Consider the following 25,518-nt stretch of genomic DNA (forward strand, 5'->3'; position numbering starts at 1 on the left):
TCTACAACTAAATGGCCCACAAAGCTTAACATAGTTACTAACTGGCCTTTTACAAAAGAAGTTTGTCTACTGCTGGTCTAAATCATTGTCCACACTTCCAAAGAATAGCATATCAATTGTGGACGAAAGTCTCTTGCTTTGATTTCCTGACATATCTATGTTGTCACCATAGTTAGGGGGCTAGAATTTATTTTTTATTACCTTATTTAAAATGAAGTATTAATATAATTAATTTTGTTGTAAGAATGTTGTAGACTGCCAAGTTAACCATAGATTTGATCTCTAATTTTCTGACATTAGGATAGAAGTTACTGGTCAGGCTTTATATAATTAAAATGACCCTTAAAATGTGTTTGGTATTCTTCATAGAGGTATTCTGCAAGACTGTCACCCGTGCTGCCGGAAGTACGCCAGCCTTAGAAACCTCCTTCGTTCTGGCTGCGGAAGCAGCTGCGTGGTCAGGACCGCCAGGTGCCCTGTTCTGCAGCTCTGCAGATCTGGAGAAGGGTGGCCATGTGTTGCCAGGGTCGAGAGGTACAGTTTTGTGAACCCTCAGTTTAATAATACCATGTTGTCTTTCTTTTTTTTTTCTTTCTAGATGGGCGTATGGTCATCCAGGATATTCCGCCTGTCCCCAGCAGAGGGCACATGGAGAACACACCTGATTTGGTTTCTGACTCCGCCTACTACAGCAGCTTTTATCAGCCACCTCTGTTTCCTTACTACAACAATCTGTACAACTACCCGCAGTACCCCATGGCCTTGACTTCTGATTCCTCTTCCGGGGACATGGGAAACCCACTCGGGGGATCCCCGGTGAAGAACAGCCTTCGGAGCCTCCCAGCACCTTATGTACCTGGTCAGACAGGAAACCAGTGGCAGGTAAGATGTTACCCAGAGAGTGAACTGGATACATGAAAACCACACACACACAGGCACATGCCCAACTCAGCTCACAGGTATATATGCGTATTATATGAAATGTGTAAAGAATTTTTCACTCTACCCATAAGGTCATTTAACACCAGAAGTTGTCTGCAGGGCGTTTTAAAGAAATATGTATATATTTGTTTACTTTTTCAAATTTTACTTTCCTCAGTTTTCATTTTGCATGACGACCCAGCTGACCACTGTCAGATGCACAGGTGGCTTAGGATAGGAGGCCTCCTCCCACCCTGCCCTCGTTTTCTCTGAGCAGCATAGAAAATGCTGGGTGCAGCCTTCTGGGGGGCAGTGATCTTCCTGATGAGTTTGTACCCTGGGAGGAGAAGTGCTGTAATCTGTATGTGTGCAGAGGGTAAGAGGAGTTAGGTTGCTGTTGTGCTGGGCCGGCATGGGTATGTTTTTAGCTGAGTATGGTGGTCAGTCGTACATACTCTCAAGCATTTTAAGTACTGTGCAGTGAAGAACTTTTGATATCTGGGGTAAAACAAAGCATTTTACATTATCGGGGAAGGAGTGTTTACCTGGGACTGTTCTACTCCCTCAGTGTTGACCATATCCAACATGCTGGTATTTTAGAAGGAATTTTAAGGCACTGAAAGCATTTACAGGCAGGATTAACCACATTGTGGGAATGAGTGTATGCATGAACTCTTGGACTCAACACTACCAAGACCGCCTCCATCTGTAAGATGTTACGATTCTCTGTGATAAGTGTTCTTATTTTGGATGCATTTACTATAGTCGGGCTTTCTCAGCTGGGCATGGATTGCGAGACAAATGCAACTTACATATTTGGGAGTTTAGGGCAAATCTTTGACTTTATTATGCCAACTTTTTAGAAATGTGAGTTGAGGCCCTGGCAGTTTGGTTCAGTGGTAGAGCATCGACCTGGCGTGTGGAAGTACCAGGTTTGATTCCCAGCAAGATCACACAGAAGTGACCATCTGCTTCTTCACACTTTCCCCTCTCCTTTCTCTCTGTCTCTCTCTTCCCCTTCTGCAGCCAAGGCTCCACTGGAGCAAAGTTGGCCCGGGTGCTGAGGATGTCTCCATGGCCTCCGCCTCAGGTACTAGAATGGCTCTGGTTGCAGTGGAGCAACAGCCCCAGATGGGCAGAGCATCACCCTCTAGTAGGATTTCCAGGTGGATCCTGGTTGGGTGCATGCAGGGGTCTGTCTCTCTGTCTCCCTGCTTCTTACTTCAGAAAAATACCCTCCTCCCCCAAATGTGAGTTGAATTTTTAAAAGCAATTCTATTCCATTTTCCTTTATTTAGGTGTTAGGAAGTTGTTAATATTCGATTCACCCTACTTTTTGGATTCTTTTCCTATCCTTAGGGATATGTCAGTTTTAATCCCCTGCAGCCAGTAACTCGATTGGTTTGAGTGTCGGCCCCAGGTGCTGAGGATAACTTGGTTGGTCTGAGCATTGACCCCAGGCAGGGGTTGCCAGGTGCTCTCGATTGGGGTGCATGTGGGAGTGTGTCCCTCTATCTTCTTTCCTTTCACTAAGAACAAAAGAACAAAAACAAAACAAAACAAAAAACCCTAAAAGCATATACAATGATTGTGATGGTGCTAATTTTGTGCACCCATTTTCATGCATTTTATTTTTAGAATTATGCTGTTTAAAAAGGGCACTTAAAGCATTGGTGTTAGAATGGAGGGGTAATGTGAGTGTTAATCACCCGAGCTATCCCACCAGGGTGATTTGTGGATCTTTAAGCTGGATGGCTGTAGGCCTTTCAAACTGTCATTTGGATTTTATGATTTGGGGTGTGTTCTAGGTTGATTCTAACAAAGATGTTCCACTCTGAAAGGAGAAGGGAATATTCTGTAGTTATTAAAAACAAACAAAAGTAGCTGATTCTGCAGATTCCCTGAGAGAGTGTGCCAGTTATCTGGCTGCTTCCAGACTTGAAGGATACAGTGGGAGGGTGTCTGAACCTGTTGGCAGATGAGAAAGAAAAATCTTGTGTTTTCTTTAAGAAAGACAGCTCACGATCAGTTTTACCTCTGTTTCTCTTCCCTTCCTTTTTCCCTTCTCTTTTTCTTCCCCTTTTGCAGCCAGTGACTCGATTGGTTTGAGTGTCAGCCCCAGGTGCTGAGGATAGCTTGGTTGGTCTGAGCATTGGCCCCAGGCAGGGGTTGCCAGGTGCATCTCAATTGGGGTGCATGTGGGAGTCTGTCCTTTATCTCCCTTCCTCTCACTAAGGACAAAAAACAAAACAAAACAAAAAACCCTAAAAGCATATACAACGATTGTGATGGTGCTAATTATGTGTATTTAGATGTAAATGTTATAAAGAAATATTAAATGGTGAACAATTAGAGATAATACTTTGTGTGTGTGAGAGAGAGACTGAGAGGGAGGCAGAGAGAGAAAAGACAGAGACAGGAACCTCGATCTGTTCCTCTATGTGCCCTGACTGGGATTGAACCGGCAACCTGTGCACCGACCAAGCTGTCTGGCCAAGGCTTTATTTTTTATTGATCAATTGATTTTTAAGGAGACAGAGAGAGGGAGAGAGAGGAGAGAGGGAATGGGGAACATTTATTTTGTTGTTCCACTCAGTCGTGCATTCATTGGTTGCTTTCTGTGTGTGCCCTGACTGGGGATCAAACCCACAACCTTGCTGTTTAGGGACTACAACCGACTGAGCTAACTGGCCAAGGCTGAGATAATACTTATAACCAGTGTTTGAGGAGGAGGAACTGGATGGCTCACATTCTAACCAGACTCACTAGGGCAGAAGTGTCAGGCACAGTGATCTGGGACAGGGCTCCCTTGGCCCTGCTCTTTCTGCTGGTTCAGGGAGGCGCTCTGATTCTGCTCTTTGAGTAGTGCTTTGCTCCCGTATGGTAGAAGCTTCCAGGGGAGGGCCAAGTGCAGAGCCCTCCCACCTTGGGTGTTGCCGTGCTTTTCTGTCCCCTTTGTGGAAGGTGCCTCACAGCTGCACCTGGAGAGCACCGGTGCCCCTCTCTCCGGACTGCGTCTTCTCTGGCTCTGCGGCCCCAGCTCAGCTGGAGGGCCTGAATCCCAGGCACTGTCTCCTCCATCCGCTTCCTTGACTCCGTTGCTACGACCCAGCTTCCTGTCTGCTGGAGCGAGTCACTGTGTTACAAGTTACCCCCTTCCCTCGCTGCTTTGTGTATCAGTGCGTGTTGAGCAAGCAGCACGAATGTTTTTCAACAAAAGCTCTTCTCTGATTCCTAGAGAAAAAATAGACTAGTGTAGATCATCATAATTTTTTAAAGCTAGACCTTAGAAATTAGTCGGGAGGGTATGGTATTGAATCATTTTCAGAGAAACTGTAGACTTGAAACTTCATGTAATAAGCCTCCCTATACAATCAAGCAAACTGCAAATAATTATTGAGCACCTACTAAGTGCAGTACCTATAAAAAAAGAAGTACAGCAGTCTCCTGGGTCAGCACCCCAGAATCCCAAGGCTCTTTCCTGTTAATGTCTGCATACTGTTAGCTGCTTCAATCACTTCAGGTCTGCCCCTCCAGCCTGTGCAGATTGGTGGCCCAATCATAGATTCCTGTCCTTTTGCGAAACAGGAATAACATTTGTGACACTGGTACAAACTCACGATGAATGGCTGGTTCCACTGACCAGCGGCTCAATTTCACTTCTGCATTTAATTGCCTGCAAAAGCTGTTTATTGCCTTGTGCACTCCTCCACGGCAACATTATCTCTTAAATAAATGTGTTGTACCAGGTTGACAAGGGAGAGGTGCATTATCAAGTGAGCAGAAATGAATATGGGAGGACTCAAGAGCTATACCTGGGAATTCCTTTGCGTCCCTGTGCCAGGCATCTTCTTGATTGCTTTTCAGAAGCTTGTGCCATGGGAGTGTAGAGTCACATTCAGACCACGGTTAGGTTGTGGTCAAATGGCCACACAAGTGACTTTCCATCCTCTGGTGGTTATTTTGGGCTCCGTCTGAAATGGCGCCTGATATGCTTGCCTATTAATGATTAGGCACCTCACTGGCATGCATTCATGTATTAAATAAACATGCACGGAGGTCCTCCTGTGTGCTAGGAAACCTATGTCTTGAACCAAAGAGACAAAAAGGCCAAAAGTGAGTCTTAGGGGAAGGCTGCTGTTACCACCTGGCAAATGAGAAGGGAAGTTAGGGACCGTGTAAGTAGCCTGGGTTTGAAACTGAGAGACAGGAAGGAAATCGGATTCTGGCATCTGCTCCTTGGAGCTCAGAGGAAAGTGCCCCCTTGTGAGCATTCCTAGGACGACCCCCCAGCACCTGGTGTTCTTGATCCTATAACCAGCAACCCCAGAACAACCTGTTAGCTAACAAGAACGTTAAGAAGTGACTCGCTGAGCGTGTGCTCTGTGGGAGTGGCCGTAGCCCCTCCACTTCTAGGCCCTGGTAGCTTGGTAGCTTCACAGGAGGGTCCACCTGTGAGGGGGGCAGGATATGAGTCTAAGGTTTCAACCTGACTCTCAGTCCTGGGGAGACAATTATAATTAATAATCATTATTTAAAAATATTTCCAATTTTTAAAAAAATGTTATGTCAGGAAGAAGGTAGAGTGCAAAATACACTTCCATTTTTAAGATGGAGAGACTTCAGATAAATTCTTGTACTTGTCTCAGGTCACCAAGCTGCACCATCAGGTCCCGAGGACAATGTGCAAACTCCTGGGTAATTCTGCACTGTGAAGGTTTAAGCCACTTGTCTGAGGAGCACAGCTGTTAGTGGAGAGCCAGGTCCTAAACCCAGGCCTTCCTGCCCTTGGGAACAGGCTCCAATAGACTGCCCACCCGATTCCATTGCCCAGGTCTCTGACTGGTGAAACTAGATCTGGGTTCCATTTTTATTGGTCATTATCTATTTCTGGACAGACACTGGCTTTTTCCTCTGGAAAAGAAAATGGACAGTTTGCAAGTAGGCACAGGAAGGGTTTATAAGAACATATCCAGTTTAAAACATTTAAAGCAATTTCTTTTCTCAGAAAAGAGTAATTAAACTAGATAAAGTATTGATTTGTGCTATTAGGGCTAGCAACCATACTTTGGTCCGTCCTCCCTCCCTCCCTCCCTCCCTCCCTCCCTCCCTCCCTCCCTCCCTCCCTCCCTCCCTCCCTCCCTTCCTTCCTTCCTTCCTTCCTTCCTTCTTTCCTTGTTTTTTCTTTTATAAGGAATGCGTCTAGCAGTGCCCTGTGGTGGATGCAGGATGTTATAGAGAAATGAGAAAAACGGGACAAGTGGGGTTTTCCTAAAGCAAAATTTTTAATTATATAAAGCCTGACCAGTAACTTCTGTCCTAATGTCAGAAAATTAGAGCTCAAATCTATAGTTAACTTGACAGTCTACAACATTCTTACAACAAAATTAATTATGTTAATACTTCATCATGGTTTTGGAGGGGAAAAGCCTTTCCCTTTTGGAGGTCAGTGGCATCTGAGCTGCTGTGAGTTGGGTGTGCCCATCAGCGATCACCAGCTTATATTTGGATTTTTAATACCAGTTCAGGTAAAACAGCGTGAGTGTGCACGTATACTTCACTTAGAAGGTAGCCCCAGACAGTCTCACCTTGCCCTCCAGGCAGTCTGTCATGTTTAGTACTCATAAAGATACCCTTCACACTGCTGATTTATGCTGAAAGTATCCTAATGTTTCTGACAGATCATGTGTGACAGGAATATAATCCATATTTCTTGGAGCAGCTAATCCAAGTGGCTTATTTCCCGATACTGCTGATGGGGCTATATCTCTTGGTGTCTCAGCCATTGAGATTCTGGTGGCAACATATTGTTTGTGGGTCACTAGTTTTGTCTAAAACAGTGGGTTGGAACAGAGTAGCAAAGGTTAATTAAGTTTGTCTATCAAATTGAGAACAGATATGGATGCCTCTGTTGCTTCTGGTCCGAAAATCAAAGTTCCTGAGTGTGTGATTACAGACATCGTTTCCTCTCATTTGCAGACTATCTCTCCCCAAATTCTTATTTTATCTCAAAGCAGTTAAAACATGAGGAGTTGTTAAAAGCCATAGGCAATGATTAGGTCTTTATAGCAAGCAGTCATTAGTTTTTTTAAATTTTTTTAAATTTTATTTATTAATTTTAGAAAGGAGAGAGAGAGAGAGAGGAGAGAGAGAGACGAGGAGAGAGAGAGAAGGGGGGGAGGAGCAGGAAGCATCAACTCCCATATGTGCCTTGACCAGGCAAGCCCAGGGTTTCGAACCGGCAACCTCAGCATTTCCAGGTCAACACTTTATCCACTGCACCACCACAAGTCAGGCAGTCATTAGGTTTTTGTAAAGATATCTTTATATTCAGGTATCTTGATGTAAAATGGAGCAGGGAGAAGCTTCTGGGTCCAATTGCTTTGAATTCTGCCTTCTGTCTGCAGAACCAAGTATTTGACTTCTGAGCTGTTTCTTGCTATGTTGATGATTACATTTGGTGACTCCATGAGATGACAAGTCTCTAGAGTATCTCTCAATAAATGCCCACTGACCAGGCAGTGGTGCAGTGGATAGAGCTTCGGACTGGGATGCGGAAGGACCCAGGTTCGAGACCCCGAGGTCGCCAGCTTGAGTGCGGGCTCCTCTGGTTTGAGCAAAGCTCACCAGCTTAGACCCAAGGTCACTGGCTCGAGCAAGGGGTCACTCTCTCTGCTACAGCCCTCCGGTCAAGGCACATATGAGAAAGCAATCAATAAACAACTAAGGTGTTGCAATAAATGCCCATTTTCTTCCTCTGAAGTTCCATTAGTCGTATAGTCAATAACCAACATTTTCTCAGCAAAGTTATGTTAAGAATGTCACCATTGCAAGCCCCCTCTGTCCAGCTTAAGCAGTGTTCTGTAATGCCTTCATAAAGTTGAGACTGGAGAGTTTTATGCCTTGATAATTATTAACCAAATGTTAAAAATACAATTTTTGTCATTCTCCCTTTCCACCAGCTTGTTTATTGAAGTTCTCTTTCCTATTGTTCCTATCAGCTTTTACATAAATGATGCTGGCATTTCTGCCTGGCTATGTATATATGACTTTTATTGGGTTTGTAGCGTAGAATTGTGAATCAGAATAATACAAGTTTCTGACCCAGGAGACAGCAAATCTTCCATAGATTTGTGATCATGAGGAAGGTGCTGGGCTAGTCCCAGCCAGAGACTGTCTGTAAACAGACTGCCCTTTCTTCTTTTGTGAACACAACAAAACTCTTCCAGGTTCTAGATAAAGGAACCATCTCTTTTGCAGGCTGGGGGGGGGGGGGACGGGACCATCTTTAACATTTGGCTTTCTCTTACTATGTACCTATTTAAGTTCTAAATTATTTTTATCAACAAGCTAAAAAATCACAATAATAACAGTATATCACCATTTTTTTTGTTTCTATTAAGTACTAGCTGTTATTATTGTTACAATAGGGATATACACAGGTATATTATGTACCTGTTTTTAAAGGTCCTCACTTTCATTTATTTGATTTATGTACAATATCTTTCAAACATTTTAGACTGAGACCCACAGTAAGAAATGTTTTATATTGTGATCCCGTATATATTTATACATACATATAAACACAAAATGAAGTTTCATAAAACAGCTCTTACCCATACTATATATAATGGACTCTCATATTTCTATTGTAATCTGTTTCATTCCAATCCTTGCCATACTGTTTTTAAAAAAAGTTTTCTGATTACAACCTGCTGAATTATTTTGGGGCCCACTAAATGGTCACGATGCTGCATTTTGGACAATAGTATCTAGAGGAATAAACTTGATTCTATCAGTGCTACTAAAACAGATAGTAAAAATCACCATTGAGTGACACAAGTGGAAAAATTAATTTTTTTTAAATGGGGAAATAGTCACATCTTAAATGTTTTTAAAATAAGAACAAGCAGAATGGACCAGTTAGATTTCATACAAGAATGATGTGAGTCCTTATTCTAAGATTTCTGGGAATTGGAGAGGGGACTTGCTTTATGTTATAATAGTCAGTTTTGGTTGTTTCTAAATGACTTCCTTATTTTTCCATGGTGCATCTTATAACTCGTGTGTGTGTGTGTGTGTGTGTGTGTGTGTGTGTGTTAATTTTCCCACTGATTTGAAGGGATCGAGGGAGGAAGAGAGAGAGAGAGAGAGAAGCATCAGCATGTTGTTCCTCTTAGCTGTGTACTCATTGGTTGCGTCTCATAGGTGCCCTGACCAGGGAGCAAATCCCTGACCCCCGTGTGCTGGGATGATGCTTTATCCGCTGACCTGCCTGGCCGAGCTCGGCCTGTGTCTTTGTGTGTGCTTTTAAATCTGCTCTGGTGTTACTCCCAGCCTGGAGCTGAGCTCCTTCCTTTCATTCTTTTTGAAAAGCTACTCCCACAGTGTTGTTTTGCTTTTGCACAGCATCTTAAGTGTTCTGAAGCTTTGGGAAATGGGTTTTCAGCTGAAGCATCTTAGATGTATCATTTCTTCTTTTTCTTTCTTTTTTTTTAGATGATTGTTTCTTAAATCGTTTGTTCTCTTTGAAGCCATATGGCATGAGCCTTCTGTTACTCTTGCCATCTCTCTGTATTTTCCCCTCCAGCCTCCTTTCTGAGAAGGAAGAGCATCCCTTCCATTTCTGGACAAACAGCAGGTGTCCATCCAGTTTTGCAAGAATCCCTCCCAGCGGCCAAATGCCCCACAAGTTTCCCTCTGTCTCCTTTTCTCTTCCTCCCTCTAGGGAGGGAGTTGGAGGGCATTTCATAATATGAACACCTAAGAGAAAGCAAGATAAGCACAGTGCAGTGGAGGAAGTGGACGTCGTTAGGAAAGAGAAAACGAACGCCCAAAGGTCTACAAAGGAAGAAGGAAGGGAACGACTGTGGCTGTAGGGAACACGCTTGTGCCACATGACTCAGCATTTGCCCTGTTCTTCTTTCTGTAATCTCTGAAATGTGCACGATAACAATTATTTTAGCCTGTATGTTAAAAGTAATTCTTTTTAGCTGTGCTGTGTGGAGTCTCAGATGAATGAGGTGCACATTTCAGGAGGTGAGAGGTGAATGGGCACTTGCTTTGCAGGTAAAGAACTTGCACAGGTAAGGTCTGTGGATCAGTATGCTCTCAGTGTGTGGTTAGGTGAGTGTGGGAGTAGGGATCCCATTCAGAGGGCTAGAAAAGGAGCTTCTATTAAAACTAAAGAAATCCTTTAACGAGGGCAAAAGTCAACCCTAGCCTTCACTCTTTTTTTTTTTTTGTTACAGAAAGAGGGACAGATAGGAAGGGAGAGAGATGAGAAACATCAATTCTTCATTGCGGCTCCTTAGTTGTTCATTGATTGCTTTCTCCTATGTGCTGTGACTGGGGGGGCTCCAGCAGAATAAGTGACCCCTTGCTCAAGCCAGTGACCTTGGACTCATGCCAGCAACCTTGGGCTTCAAGCCAGTGACCTTTGGGCTCAGCCAACAACCTTGGGCTTCAAGCCAGTTGTTGGGGACCGAAAAAGCAAGAGGGTTTTTGGAGTTTAGGTTTTCGGGGGACAGAGGTGTGGGGAATTGGCTGTAAGCTGACAATCTGCTCAGCCCCCCACCTCACTTGCCTGATTAGGTTGCAAACGGCTGTTAAGCTGTGGTGCTGGATTGTTTTTACTCGTCCTACCCCCCATGTCCACTGGAAAAACTGGAGGCAAGTTTCTTCTATCCTGTTTTGTGTAAACTTAAGATGTTAAGTATGGTGGGGTTTTCTGCAGTTGGTAAAATTCTTAGATTGCCTTGGTAACATAATCAGAAATCTCATTGATTTGCTAATGGCCCACTTTGCCCTATAAATAAGGCAAGATGCAGTTTTTGGGCGCGATCTGTTTCTGCTCTCAGCTTTGCAGAGCCTCCAGACCCATTCTTTAATTGTTTAAGTGTATTTTCTTAATTCCGCACCATTCCCACTCAGGACCTGGAATTACTAGTCGCGCTGGTTCGCGACAGCCAGTGACCTTGGGCTCAAGCCAGTGACCATGGGGTCATGTCTATGATCCTACGCTCAAGCCGCTGACCCCATGATCCAGCAGGATGAGCCCGTGTTGAAGCCAACAACCTTGGGTTTTTGAACTTGTGTCCCCTGTGTTCCAATCTGATGCTCTATCCACTGTGCCACCACCTGGGCAGGCCGTAACCTTTACTCTTAGGATTACCAGGAGATCTAGCATTCCACAGTGTGTGAAGAACCCCTCCCTTTTTATAAAAAAGGCTTCTGTTGGTAAAACCAAAGGTTCATCCCAGGTGTGGGTTTTGCAGTTTAAAAGACTGTAAGCCACGTGTCAGTGCCAAGGGTATCTTCACACTATTTGCTAAAATGTCAGAGTTTGCAATTAAGAGTTCTCTCCTTAGGAAGACTGTTCCCTTTTCTCCACCAACTCTTTCTTTTTTTAATTTTTAATTTTCTTTAAAAAAAACATAAAACTATTTTATTTTTAAAAAATTTTTCTCCATTAAAATTTTTTTTAAATTTATTGTGTTAACATGGATTCAAGTGTCCCACTCAATATAACACCCTCACCCCTCTCCACCCGCTGAATTCTGTGCTGCTGAGCCATGATTTATAAAACAATTGGACAGCAGTTTGGTCTTCAGGAATCTCTTTCAGCCATGACCTGGATGGAGCATTCAGTTCAGTGTGAGACCAGACTCTCTTCCTAAAGTGTTAACACACAGTCAAGCAATAGTATTTAAGAATATTTTTAAAAGGAAGTGAGGTATAAGATTTTTGTTTTGTTGGGATTTTATTGTTACTATAAACAAAGGGTGACTAAGGATATAGAAAAAGGAAACCAATGGTTCAGATTTGTTGTTCTGTATGTTCTCAACAGTTGAATGAAATAAAATCCAGCACTCTTGGCTTTTCCTCCAGGGTTATTATTAGCACCGTGCATGTTTCCTGCAAGCCCAGCTCCCGTTCACAGGTCCTACTCTGGCTCAGAGGCTTGGGGTGGGTAATAAGTATATAAAACATGCTTCTTGTTTGCCAGCTACCACATGTTAATAATAATAGTAGTTATAACTCACTGGAATCCTGGGTTTTTAGGTTTTACTTTGCTTGTTTAAAAAAAAATCTAGAGAAGAACAAGGCAGTATTGCATAAAGGAAAAAAATACATTCTTTTAGCAGACCTGAAAAGTTCCTTTAATTTGTGGGCACCTCTGTCCATCAGTAGAACTTCGCTGTTTCAGTGGAGGTCAAGGGTTGAGCACAGGGGCTGGTAGTATTAGGTTAAAGTGTTGCTCAGCCTTGGCACTAGTGAATGTTGGGTTGGGCAATTCTTTGTTGTGGGTCCGTCCTGTGCATTGTGAGATGTTTAGCAGCATCTTGGTGTCTACTCATTACATGCCAGTAGCAGCTCCTCACCCCCAGCCAGTTGTAACAATCAAAAGTGTCTCTTAACTTTGCCAGATGTCCTCTGCGGGACAAATTGCCCTTCATTGAGTACTGCTGGCTTAAAGTAAAACAACAAATTTCAAAGGTTTCTTTGTTTACCCATTTTGTGTAACTCAAGAGTAGCAGGACTGTAATTTTTTTTTTTAAGTTAGAAACAAAAAAGGGTTTAAGGTTCTAAATTACATATGGCTACGCCTTTCCTGGGTTTTCTGAGTGAATCACCATTCAGTTTTAACTTCATGTTTCAGAGGTTTACATGTGCACTTAGAAATACATAGAACCATACTTCTTTCTTTTGTCCAACTTATCACGTAGATGACTATTTGAAGATTATTCTTCCACTGGGAAGGAGCTGACGTGATTGATGGATAGTCTCAGAAAGTTCACATTTTGATAACTGCAGATGGAGTCTGACCCTTTGTATCTTTTTCTTCTTCTGCTGAAAGTTGTTTATAGCTCAATGATCTTGGGCATTCACTGGGGAAATTGAATATTTGCATTCAAATAACTCAGTTTCCATTTTCAAATAATCCTTGTTATCTGACGCTTTCTAAAAGCAGAAAAGCTTTTAAGGGGGAGGGGGAATAAACATTTATGGATTTGATATTGTCTTTATTTTCCAACAAGCTTTAGTTAGACGATAAAAACCCCTGCAGTTTATCTGAGTCGCTTTTCAAATACTATACATATTGGTCTTCGCAGCAGTTGGCCAGTCTATTTGTCAGCTAGCCCTTGGCATTTTTTAGTTAACACTGGAGATATTGGGATTTCATACTTCTGGGGGTGTGGGAAATATAGGGGTGGGAAAAAGTAGGTTTACAGTTGTAATACAATAAATAAATAATAATACAAGAATAAGCTCTTATGTTTCGTGTACTGACAACTGTAGACCTACTTTTGCCAATGCCTGTAGATAGGTGACTCTAGTTGTAGGTAACTGTAACTGGTTCTCAGTCTTGGTTTCAATTAGAATTACTTGCAGAGCTTTGAAAAAACCCTGGGCCCAGGCCGAATCCCAGACCAGTGAAGTCAGACGCTAGGGGTAGAGCCCAGACCTCTCCTCCCTCCATTCTAGTGCGAGTGAAGGTTGAGAAAAGGCACATTTTTTTTAAAGGAAAGTTTAGAAAAGTAAAGCCACACCCATTCATTTACTGAGGGTCTCTAGAGACCCGGTGGCTTGGAAAACCTAAAATATTTGCTATTTGGCCATTTACCAATAATGTTTGCTGACCCCTGCTCTAAACTCAGAGTGAACATTTTTCAAATACTTTGAAAAGAGGCTTGATACAAAATTTATAGTAAAAGGAAAAAAAAAAAACCCAGCAGTTTGTGGAGGCTGTCACTTTGAGTAGTTCCGTCAATTTTCTTGCATGTGGGGAAAATTGAAAAGCATTTTTTTGAAGAACTGACTTGAACATCTTGTCACACCAGAGGGAGATAGGACCAACTCTGCACCCAGAGGGGAGGCATAGTTATTTATGTTAGGACACTTTATGCTTCAAAGGGAACACTTTTCTAATAAATGTTCATTATTTAGATTATGTTATCAACCTAAGGGGGAGGCCTGTAGAGGCGGAAATGTTTCTCTCACGCAAAGTGAGTTTGTGTTTGTTGTTACTGCTGTAGCAATTCTAGATGGTGGCCAACCCCTGGGAAATAGAAATTCCCTTAGTTCTGAGGAATCTCATGTATGAAAAGAAAATAAATGAAAAATTTTAAATGGTGTCATTTCTACCTTCCCTTCGTTGAGATGGAAATTTGATAACTGTAAACAGATGGTTAAAGGAGTTGGAAGGACCTACTTTGTTCATGCCCCTAAGGGCTCTAAGTACAAGAGAAAGGATCATTTATTCTAGTCCCTTGTTACCAGAGAGAGGTTTTTGAACCAACAGAATTGGCCCCTCCTGGGAGGGTGTCAGACTCTGAGCCCCCCCCTTACTGAGTCAGAATCGGCTTTTTAACAGGAGCCCCAGGCTGTGTTTTATACATGTTAGGAGAGCACTGGGAAGCACTGCTCTCACTGACTATGGGTCAGTGCAATAAACACGTTGGTCATCACTTCCCTCTTTAATGATTTAATGATTTCACGGCTCCTTAATGGCTCTCCTGACTGGGGCTTACTCATTCAGGGCAGCCAGTGTCTCCCCTTCGGCTATTTTCCAGCGTTACTTGCATGCCCTCTTGTTTAGTAGAGATTTATAGGATGGTAGAAAATGAAAATTGGATGATTGAGCTGGAAGGGATACCATTTTATATATGCTTCAGAAAAACAAACAATAGAGGATGGAAGGAACTTGCCAGATAACCTTTACTTGAAAGGTAGTTATTACGTGGCACGGGAAGGAGTCTTCTCTGCTTCTGCAAAAAGAAGTAACCCACTCATCAGGCACACGTTGGTGCTGGGCAGTTGGGAGGGGCAAAAATGAACTCCTTGAGCTTCTCGAAATAGCGCACAGAAATCAAGGACTTGGACATTTCCACCAGGCAATGCCATGATATTCAAAGTATACTGCAGGCTATATTACTTGAGGAATTGTCCAAAATTAGGACATTCAGAGTAAGATCTTAAGGAAGCCCAGTACCTAATTTTAACCTGTCAGGTTTTGTCAAGTTAGTAATGTATATTAAATCAAGTAAGTAGCTTACTAGAGATTTGATTGAAAAGCATGATTTGGAATTACTCCTTAATTCTTGAAAAGAATTGGTTTATTCTGAACATGCCCTTAGATTGACTTTTTTTTTTTTTTTGGATAAAATTAATACCATTTAAATTTAGTGCTTCTAAAGAAGTATAAGTAATTGAAGTCTAGATGTTCTTGCTATGATGATAGATCATGCATTTGATGTTTAGCATCTGCACTAGGATGTGTGTGTGCAGGAAACATAACAATTCTAGGTGTTCTCAGAAGTGGCCAGGAAGATCCAGGAATTGCAAGTGAGGTGCCCTTCTAAGCCTGCAGATCCTGTCTCCTTAGCTTTGAATGAGAGACAAAGAAGTTCTATGAACTGTTCTTACACAAAAGCTGCCCCATGATCCGTCCCAAAGGCCAGATCTGAATGACACAAAAAAATGCACGAATGTCCAGTGTCAGCGGCTCTCTCCTTGTGGAGGGACAGCATATGATCCCTTCTTCCTTCTCTTCTGTCTTCCAAATCTCACTTCATATCTTGTTAGCAGGATCCAAATCACCTCCAGAACCCTGGTGACAGGAGAGTCTGAGAAACGGAGATAGTAGACTCGTTCCTTGTTATAGGGAAGAGCATAGAAGGGGGTGGGAAAGCACCACACTAATGAAAACAGCTTATCTTCACACTGTTTTCATGTTGTTTTTAAAAAGACAGTCTCCATTTGAACACAGTAAGGTGACTAAGGTAAGATTCCAGTTTTACTCATGAAGAAAAGGGAGGATGTTAAATGACTCACTGCTGGTCAAGCTCCTAAACCACGCTCTCCCATTTTTTCTGTCTTGCTCTCATTAGTACGTGTTCATTGGGCATCAGATGACGAGATGGAATTTTAGGGGTGCTTTAGTGGGGTCCTCAAGATAGGAAAGGCATCTCAGAATGCACACTTTGGTGTTTTCAGGGTCATTGTACTGGAGGGCATAGTTATGGTTGAGGGTACTTCCAACTGAATAGGCTATGCCCTTAGTTTAAAGAATTAGGCAAAAGATCTGGAAACATCCCAAATGCCCATTGGTAAGATGAGAGGATAAAAAGGCTGTGGTACATTTACACTAATGGAGTTCTACCAGCCATAAAAAAAGAAGGAAAGCTTCCTTTTTGAGACAGCATGGATGGACCTGAAGATATGCTAAGTTAAGTAAGCCAGTCAGAGAAAGGCAAACACCATATGGTCTCACTTATATGTAGAATTAATGAACAAAATAAACTAACAAAACAGAAACAGACTCATAGATACAGAAAATAAACTGAGAGCTGTCAGAGGGGATGGAGGTTTAGGGGACTGGATGATAGAAGGTAAAGGGATCAAGCTAAACACACACACACACACACACACACACACACACACACACACACACACACAGTGTGGTGAAAGCCAAAAGGAAAGAGGGGTGAGGGGCAGGTGGAAGTAGGGCAAAGGGGAGGATGAGAGACTTGGCTTGGGGCAATGAGCACATGATGTAGTATGCAGGTGAGGTTTTGTTGAGTTTCACACCTGAACCTGTACTCCAATAAATTTAATTTAAAAATATAGATAAAAGAATTAGTTCTTGGAATGATTGTAAAATGCAACTTTGGCCTCAATATATTCCCCCTTTATTTATTTTTTTTAAAGCCAATGAAGACCTCAGAGAACCGCCACCCCGTGAGCTCCCAGTACAGGATGCATTCTTACTACCCACCACCCTCCTACCTGGGCCAAAGCATGTCCCAGTTTTTCACTTTTGAAGAAGGTCCTGCTTACCCGGAAGCCAAACCTAGCGGTAAGTGTCTGGTTTCACAGGCTGCTCTTGGGTACAGAGGGAATGGTGTCCAGCACTGGGGCTCTGGCTCTCCTTGAGAAATGACCAGTGAGAGCTGTTGGGAAGTTTATTGCTATGTGACTCTCATATAAGTAACTTTTAAGATATTTTGTTATAGAGTGGTTTTGCTTTGCTAAAGTCTTAGTATTACCATATTTCTTTTTTCTGTGTACTTGGAGTGGCAAGAGTAAATGAGAGACTCTCGTCTGAAGCCAAAATTGTGTTTACTTGAGGTTCAGTATGAAATGCAGGGGCACTTTAAATGTGGTTCCAAGTCCCAATATTTCTGGTAAAGTGAATTCCGTATATTGAATATTCGTTTTCCAAAAAATTTTCTATTTTAAAATGAAAGGTGGTATATATATCATTTGGGGGAAGAAATAAAATAACCCAATAAAACATTTTTGAATACAATAGATCTCAGGGTTTATGTAGTAGCAATGCAAATAACTGATAAAATGGCTTAAAGTAAAAAATGACTGTTTAATGAACCAAAGTACACAATTGCTCAACTTCAGTTTTAACCTTCTCCCCAACATTTACACTGTGGTGACAGACAGATCTTTTCATGCCTGCGGTGTTCCCAGGTCCTGTTTCTAAGTTCTTTATATTTAAGCATCATCTTTTGATCTAGGAAATTGAGAAGCATACATAGTCGAGGCAGTGAGTAGAAATCAGGGCAATTGTGAATGACTTGGTAGAGAAACTTGGAATTTGTACTAAATAAAAGAAGTTTGTTTTTTCAATGACTTGACCCTCTGTAGAGAACTTGTTTCTTTGTAAAGCAAGTGCTTAGAGAATGAGAATCAGAACCATGCTTTTGATTTCCACAATGAAGTCTAAAAATGCTGATCAAGTTATACTTTATTTACCATACTAAAATAATTAAGAAACAATTTCATTAACATGGTATGTATAGGTTAAGTAACTAATCAGTGTGAATTATAGAAGGACTGAAGTACTCATTGTTGATTGTACTTTGACTTTTACTAATAATCATATTTTGTCAGAGTGGACAAACACCAACTCTGCATTATAGCTATTCATACAGTATAATACATGCCCATGTGGTCTTTCTTACATACTTCCTTTGATTTATATATATATATATATATCTGGATTATAAACTCTTTAAGGATAGAGAACGCATCTCATAGACCTTTTTATCTGCTACGATGCCTTTTGTTATTTATTGGTTGAGTGATGAATGAATGAGTAAATGAATCAGGTATTATTTTTAAGTAAGCTTGTCTTGTAAGGAAACTTAATCCTGAATGGTCAGAATCCTAATTGTCTGATGGAATCAGTGAACAATTTAGAGAGGAAGCCCTTAAAGAAATGTTTATTCATTCAAAAAATCAGAATGAAACCTACTTTCAGGAAGGAATTGCCTGAGCTTCTTTCTCCAGGAAAAATGGAATATTTTTAGAAGCACTGACATTCTTGAGACAAAGGTGTAAATTCAGAGGAAAGCAATAAGACAAAAAGATAAGAGAAAATTGGCTCTGGCCGGGTGGCTCGTTGGTAGAGCGTTTGCCCTGTATGTGGAAGTCCCAGGTTCGATTCCCAGTCAGGGCACACAGAAGATGCAACCATCTGCTTCTCCACCCCTCCCCTTCCTCTCTCCCTCTCTCCCTTTTTTTCTCCTCCTCTCTCTCTCTCTCTGTATCTTTATCTCTCTCCCTCTCTTCCCCCCTCCTGCATCCATGGCTTGAATGGTTTGAGCAAGTTGGCCCCAGGTGCTGAGGATGACTCCATGGCCTCAACATAGGTGCTAAAATAGCTTCAGTTGCTGAGCAATGGAACAGTAGCCCCAGATGGGCAGAGCATCACTCTTTAGGAGGTTGCCGGGTGGATCCCGGTCGGCGTGCATGTTGATTGCCTGTATGTCTGCCTGCTTGCCTCTCACTTAATAATAATAAAAGAAAAAGATAAGAGGAAATTTATTGGGGCAGAGAAAAATGAATGTGAAGAGGAGCATTAGGCATTTGAATTTATGGAAGAAAAGGAAGAGACTCAGAAGGCAAAAAGATTCCGGTCAGGACAGAAAAGACCAGCTGCACCAGTGTTAATAAGGAAGGACTGGGTGAAGAACACCTAGAATTTCTCAAAACTTATCTGATGCTATGTACATTTGAAAGTGTGGTTTAACCTTCCGTAGCCCTCTAACTCACTAATAATGAGCCAGTTGGCTGGGAAGACTTGCAGTGGAATCTCAGAAATACCTGTTTTAGAATTGTCATGGAGAAAGAGAATATGAATTAATAGAAAAAATCCATGTCTCAGCTAATTTTTAACAGAAGTATGACTTTACAACTTCAAAATGTGTGGTATCATATGCTCTACATTGCATAAAATTTTTGTAGAGCTGGTGGGAAGGGAAGAGGAACGAGAAAATTGTGTTTGGGCATCCACAAGGATACCCCAGCTGTCATCTCTTGGGGCATCAGATCCTCAGTTTTATCATCAGCACTGACACAAGTGAGAAGCTCTCAGGGGCAAATTGGGCCCTTAAAGAGGTTGAGGTTGGTGGCAGGGTGCTGTGAGTGGGGATGGGGACATCAGTATATCTGTTTGTGAGGTGACAAAGGCTGGCTGATAACCAGTTACATTTATCAAATCTGCCAAGTTTGAGTTGAGGTCCTTTGGTTGGTTGAGTTAATAAGTTAACAATTTATAATTTATCATGCCAGCACTTACTATTTTTCATTTTTTAAATTTTGATTCTGTTAACTTATTTTTATTGTATTTCTTTTTTTAATTAAATTTTTTTTTTAATTTTTTATTCAGTGAGAGGAGGAGAGGCAGAGAGACAGACTCCCACATGTGCCCTAAGACCCACCTGGCAAGACCACTAGGTGGTGATGCTCTGCCTATCTGGGGCATTGCTCTGTTGTTCAGCAACCAAGCTCTTCTTAGCACCTGAGGGGGAGGCCATGGAGCCATCCTCAGTGCCTGGGGCCAACTTGCTCAAACCATTTGAGCCATGGCTGCAGGAGGAGAAAAGAGAGAGAGAGAGAGAGAGAGAGAGAGAGAGAGAGAGAAGGGAAGTGGTAGATAAGCAGATGGTCGCTTCTCCTGTGTGCCCTGACAGGGATTTGAACCTGGAACTTCAACACACCGGGCTGACGCTCTACCACTGACCTAACCTGCTGAAGGTGTATTTCATATAAATATCATACCATGGTAGTTTGGACACTGAAAAAAAATTAAAGCAAAATAGCTTTTTTCCCACAGATTGTTTGAGAAACATTGATTTAGTACCCAAGTGATGGTTGCCGTATTATGAATGTGCCCAGTTCTTAGTAACAGATGCAAGGTGTACATGAGGAGGTGGTAGGACCCTCCTGGGAATGCTGCTTCTTCAACTAGGGATAAAGAGGTGGATTGCACAGCAATACCATGTGTTAATAGACGGACACATGTCAAGGGGTTGGTGGTATTTCATATCTGTATATAGATACCTCTCCCTATATGTTGAATTATATCTTCAAATTTTATTGATTGATTTGAGAGAGAGAAATGTAATTTGTTGCATTTCTTATTCATGCATTCATTGGTTGATTCTTGTATGTGCCCTGACCGTGGATGGAACCCACCATCTTGGCATATGCTCTAACCAACTGAGCTACCCAGCCAGGGCTTGAATTCCTGGCAAACCCCTGGAAAAAGGTGTCTATTTAAAATGGGAAAGAGGAACACTAATCTTTTTTATCTATATATATATTTTTTTGAAGTTTCCATTGGTAAGTTAGAAATGGTGCCCTCTTGTTTCTTCTGGTTCTTTGGCCAAGTCTTCCAGTTCAGACACAGTGGCAAGCCCCTGTACAAACTCAGCCTTCCTTTATAGTCAACTCTGCTCTTTTCAAGAGAAAAAAAAAAGGACATTTGAGGTGCTTATTATGTATCACAAGCTATTCATGTATTATTTAAAACATAAAGGATATCAATATCTCTGTGAGGCAAGGTGCAGAGCATTTACATTTCACCCAAAGGTTAGATGGCCAAGGTCAGTGGAAGAGCCTCTATGTTGAAAGCCTCATTCTCCTCCCTGTGTGATGTCTGGGAAGTTTGCAGAGAGGGCCCGTATGCTCCCATATAGGATGTTTTGAATGCATTGTAGGCTAATGAATCTGAAAGTGCCTGATTTTACTGATAGCATATGCTCAGTGGTAGGATTCAAATACTGTAATTTAACAACCAGTTCTCTGCCCTAATGATCGTTTTAAGTATAAAAAACGATATACTAAAAGGTAGTTTATTATTTCACGTGTTTAATACTGAAATAAGAATAATAAAAGAGGCACACAAAACTAGATAAGGAAGAGATTTAAAATATTAATTAAAAAAATTAAAGAATACCTGACCAAAAAACCCCCAGTAAAACTGTTATTTAAGATATTTTCATATTGCTCCTTGATTGGCATCCTTACTTGCAATTTTTTTCAGCAGTGGACAGAATAAACATTATGACACAAGCTTAGAATATGTTGGGGCACAGATGAACGTTAAAAAAAGAGTAAGGAATGTAAATTTGTGATTTCCACAGTGGGCGGCTGCCCAGGTGCCCATCTTAGAGAGAACCCTGATTATAAGGGCCATTTTAGCAACTGGTTCACTAAACTTAACAAAAAGTTAGATATTGGTTCTGCCAAACCGGTGCGAACTGGCTGAATGCCACCACTGCCTATGCTGCCTCCCCACAGCTGTGATGACTAAAAGCAAAATGGTTAAATTTCACTCCATGGAATGGATTTGTTTAGTTCTGTGCATTAGCTGGACTTTCGGCAGAAGACCATCCAGCCAAACCTCCCAGTTTTGCAGGTGAGAGGTAAGGTTGTATTGCCCAGTGGAAGCAACGTCAGGTCACTTCACTCAACCCAGGATGCAAATGCTACCTTTTTTTTTTTTTTTTTTACAGAGAGAGAGAGTCAGAGAGAGGGATAGACAGGGACAGACAGACAGCAGCGGAAAGATGAGAAGCATCAATCATTAGTTTTTCATTGTGCATCGCAACACCTTAGTTGTTCATTGATTGCTTTCCCAAATGTGCCTTGACTGCGGGCCTTCAGCAGACTGAGTAACCCCTTGCTTGAGCCAGCGACCTTGGGCTCAAGCTGGTGAGCTTTTGCTCAAACCAGATGAGCCCGCGCTCAAGCCGGTGACCTCGGGGTCTCAAACCTGGGTCTTCCGCATCCCAGTTCAACACTATCCACTGCGCCACCGCCTGGTCAGGCCAAATGCTACCTTTTATGCAAGGTGATGTGACATTCTACCCTGAGTGGCTATATGGGGCAGCAGAAACATTCTGTGCTTAGCATCTGAGTGGAGCCATCACTCACCAGCTCTGTAGCCTTGGGAGTGTCAGACTCTCCTCTGCGAGCCTCAGTTCCCTCACCTGTGAAAGGGGGGTGAGGAGATGGGCCCTGTCAGACCCACCGAGGTGTTGTGAGGATGAAGTCGTGTCTCTCTGTAAACAAGCTCTATAAATAAGTAAATGCAACAAGAGATGGCAGGACACTATTCTTTCACCATTTCTTTCTGCCAGGGCTGTGTTGATATTTCAGGCAGTTCTTGTTAGGGAGAAAGATGTTCTAGAAATGTTTGAGAGTCTTGCTCACACAGGAAGGAGAGCAGGCCAGGAATCTGAGGGCTGCTTTTGTTGTGTATGTTCTGCTCTGAATTGTCGGACAGGCTGGTAAGGAGAAGAGTACTGACCCCTTTTCCCCCTTGCTGTTTGAAGAAAGCCAAATGCATCTTACGCAGCATTAAGAAAATGTTGGGTTTAAATTTGGCACTTCAGGAAGTGACTTATCATTTGCTTAATTCTAAGGAAAAACCACTAGGCTGCTAAACCTATTTTCCTTATGGGACCTCTTTATTTCCAGCTTAGCTTTGAACAGAGAGTGAAGTGGGGTATTCACAGGCGGCAGCGTGGAGGCCACTGCTGCAAGGTCAAGGATCCCACCACAGGACGGGAGCTGGTGCAGGACCCCGTCCCGGGCCTGGCCCTGAGAGAGTCCCGGGCCTGGCCCTGAGAGAGTCCCGGGCCTGGCTCTGAGATAATCTGTTAGAGCTTCAGTTCCCTCATCTGGAACGATGAAAAAAAATTTAACAGCTTTACTTATTTTTATAGATGGATCATATAACTAATTATATAAAGGATGGCAGAAGCTGTCAACTTTTATTCTCACATGAAGACCTGTCACCAGGTCTTAATGTCTTTGAGCAAGGGCCCGGCAGTAGGCTGTGTGCATGAAACTGATTATCATCATCATTAAGGAGGGCTTATTTTTTAGCTCTAACAGGGGACCCAGTTTGAAACTAACCATATGTGGATTGTGGTTCTTGAAATTAACTGGACACCATGGTCTGCTGAGTGAGGAAGAGGAAGCACAATGGGAAGCACAATGATTTTGAGCATGTAATAAACATTTAGAAGTAGCAGCTTTGAAGACTTATTATTATTATTATTAATTTTAATGCTGTGACATTGATAAATCAGGGTACATATGTTCAGAGAAAACATCTCCAGATTATTTTGATATTTGATTATGTTGCATACCCCTCACCCAAAGTCAAATTGTCTTCTGTCATCTTCTGTCTGGCTTTCTTTGTTCCCCTCCCCTCCCCCCACCTCCTCTTTCTCCTTCCTCGCCCCCCTCCCCACTCCCCCCCTTACCATCACATTCTTGTCTATGTCTCTGAGCCTCATTTTTATATCCCATCTATGTATGGATTCATACAGTTCTTAGTTTTTTCTGATTTACTTATTTCACTCCATATAATGTTATCAAGGTCCATCCATGTTATTGTAAATGATCCGATTTCTTATGGCTGAGTAGTATTCCATAGTATATATGTACCAAAGCTTTTTAATCCACTCGTCCACTGATGGACACTTGGGCTGTTTCCAGATCTTTGCTATTGTGAACAATGCTGCCATAAACATGGGGGTGCATTTCTCCTTTTGGAACAGTTCTATGGTGTTCTTAGGATATATTCCTAAAAGTGGGATAGCTGGATCAAAAGGCAGTTCGATTTTTAATTTTTTGAGGAATCTCCATACTGTTTTCCACAGAGGCTGCACCAGTCTGCATTCCCACCAGCAGTGCAGGAGGGTTCCCTTTTCTCCACATCCTCGCCAGCACTTATTCTGTGTTGTTTTGTTGATGAGCACCATTCTGACCGGTGTGAGGTGATATATCATTGTGGTTTTAATTTGCATTTCTCTTATGATTAGTGATGTTGAACATTTTTTCATATGCCTATTGGCCATCTGTATGGCCTCTTTGGAGAAGTGTCTATTCATTTCTTTTGCCCATTTTTTAATTGGATTGTTTGTCTTCCCGGTGTTGAGATTTACAAGTTCTTTATAAATTTTGGTTATTAACCCCTTATCAGACGTATTGTCAAATATGTTCTTCTATTGTATAGTTTGTCTTTTTATTCTGTTCTTTTTTTTTTTTTTTTTTTTTTTGTATTTTTCTGAAGCTGGAAACAGGGAGAGACAGTCAGACAGACTCCCGCATGCGCCCGACCGGGATCCACCTGGCACGCCCACCAGGGGCAATGCTCTGCCCACCAGGGGGCGATCCTTGCCCCTCCAGGGCATCACTCTGCCGCGACCAGAGCCACTCTAGCGCCTGGGGCAGAGGCCAAGGAGCCATCCCCAGCGCCCGGGCCATCTTTGCTCCAATGGAGCCTTGGCTGCGGGAGGGGAAGAGAGAGACAGAGAGGAAGGAGGGGGGGGTGGAGAAGCAAATGGGCACTTCTCCTATGTGCCCTGGCCGGGAATCGAACCCGGGTCCCCCGCACGCCAGGCCGATGCTCTACCGCTGAGCCAACCAGCCAGGGCCTTATTCTGTTCTTACTGTCTTTAGCTGTGCAAAAGCTTTTTAGTTTGATATATCCCATTTGTTTATCCTGTCTTTTATTTCACTTGCCTGTGGAGATAAATCAGCAAATATATCGCTGTGAGAAATGTCAGAGAGCTTACTGCCTGTGTTTTCTTCTAAGATGCTTATGGTTTCATGGCTTACATTTAAGTCTTTTATCCATTTTGAATTTATTTTTGTGACTGGTGTAAGTTGGTGGTCTAGTTTCATTTTTTTGCAGGTAGCTGTCCAATTTTCCCAACACCATTTATTAAAGAGACTGGAAGACTTATTTTTAATACATCATACATATATGTCTCCAAAGTAAAGCAAAGGAAATAACCAGAGAAAAGGGGTGTTCTGGACACAAGGAGGCTCTTTTATACCTAAAGGATAGGTTAGAGGGAAACTAAAATACTTTTTGATGAAGACACATAGATTTTTGTCTTTTACTTGAACCTTTTTTTCCTTCCTTTGTGAAAAGAACACCCTACAAAGCAAACTGTGGAAAAGACTGAGAGCCAATGTGCCCCTAACATGTCCTCTGTGTAAAGCTGTGGCTTTTGACAAGGCCACCACCAGTCTAGAAATAGTAGGCCCTTCGCAGAGGCCTATTCGAACAAATCCTACTCACTCATGTAAGGAGTTTGCTCACTGCAGCACGGTGGTAAGAATACCAGGGTGTGTTCTCACACATATGGAGGGCAGGGGTCACGGTTTCAGCTTTATATTGCTCCCGGTGCCTAGCGTCATGCGTGTTCTCAGAGGCTCCGGGGGGGAGGGGCTCCTGGTGTCCCGGATGAGTAAGAAACTGAGCTT

General features: G+C 42.4%; 1 protein-coding gene across 2 annotated transcripts in view; it reads left to right on the forward strand.

The window, feature by feature from the left end:
• The window catches only part of DMRT1 (doublesex and mab-3 related transcription factor 1), a 122,201-nt gene that overhangs the window by 43,307 nt on the left and 53,376 nt on the right, over positions 1–25,518 (forward strand). For both annotated transcript variants that reach the window (XM_066257153.1, XM_066257151.1), the window contains 2 exons: positions 599–882; positions 16,636–16,783. In XM_066257153.1, the coding sequence (XP_066113250.1) occupies positions 599–882; positions 16,636–16,783 (432 nt within the window). The remainder of the gene's footprint in view (positions 1–598; positions 883–16,635; positions 16,784–25,518) is intronic.

The sequence above is a fragment of the Saccopteryx bilineata genome, chromosome 2 (assembly GCF_036850765.1).
Source record: "Saccopteryx bilineata isolate mSacBil1 chromosome 2, mSacBil1_pri_phased_curated, whole genome shotgun sequence".
NCBI lineage: Eukaryota > Metazoa > Chordata > Mammalia > Chiroptera > Emballonuridae > Saccopteryx > Saccopteryx bilineata.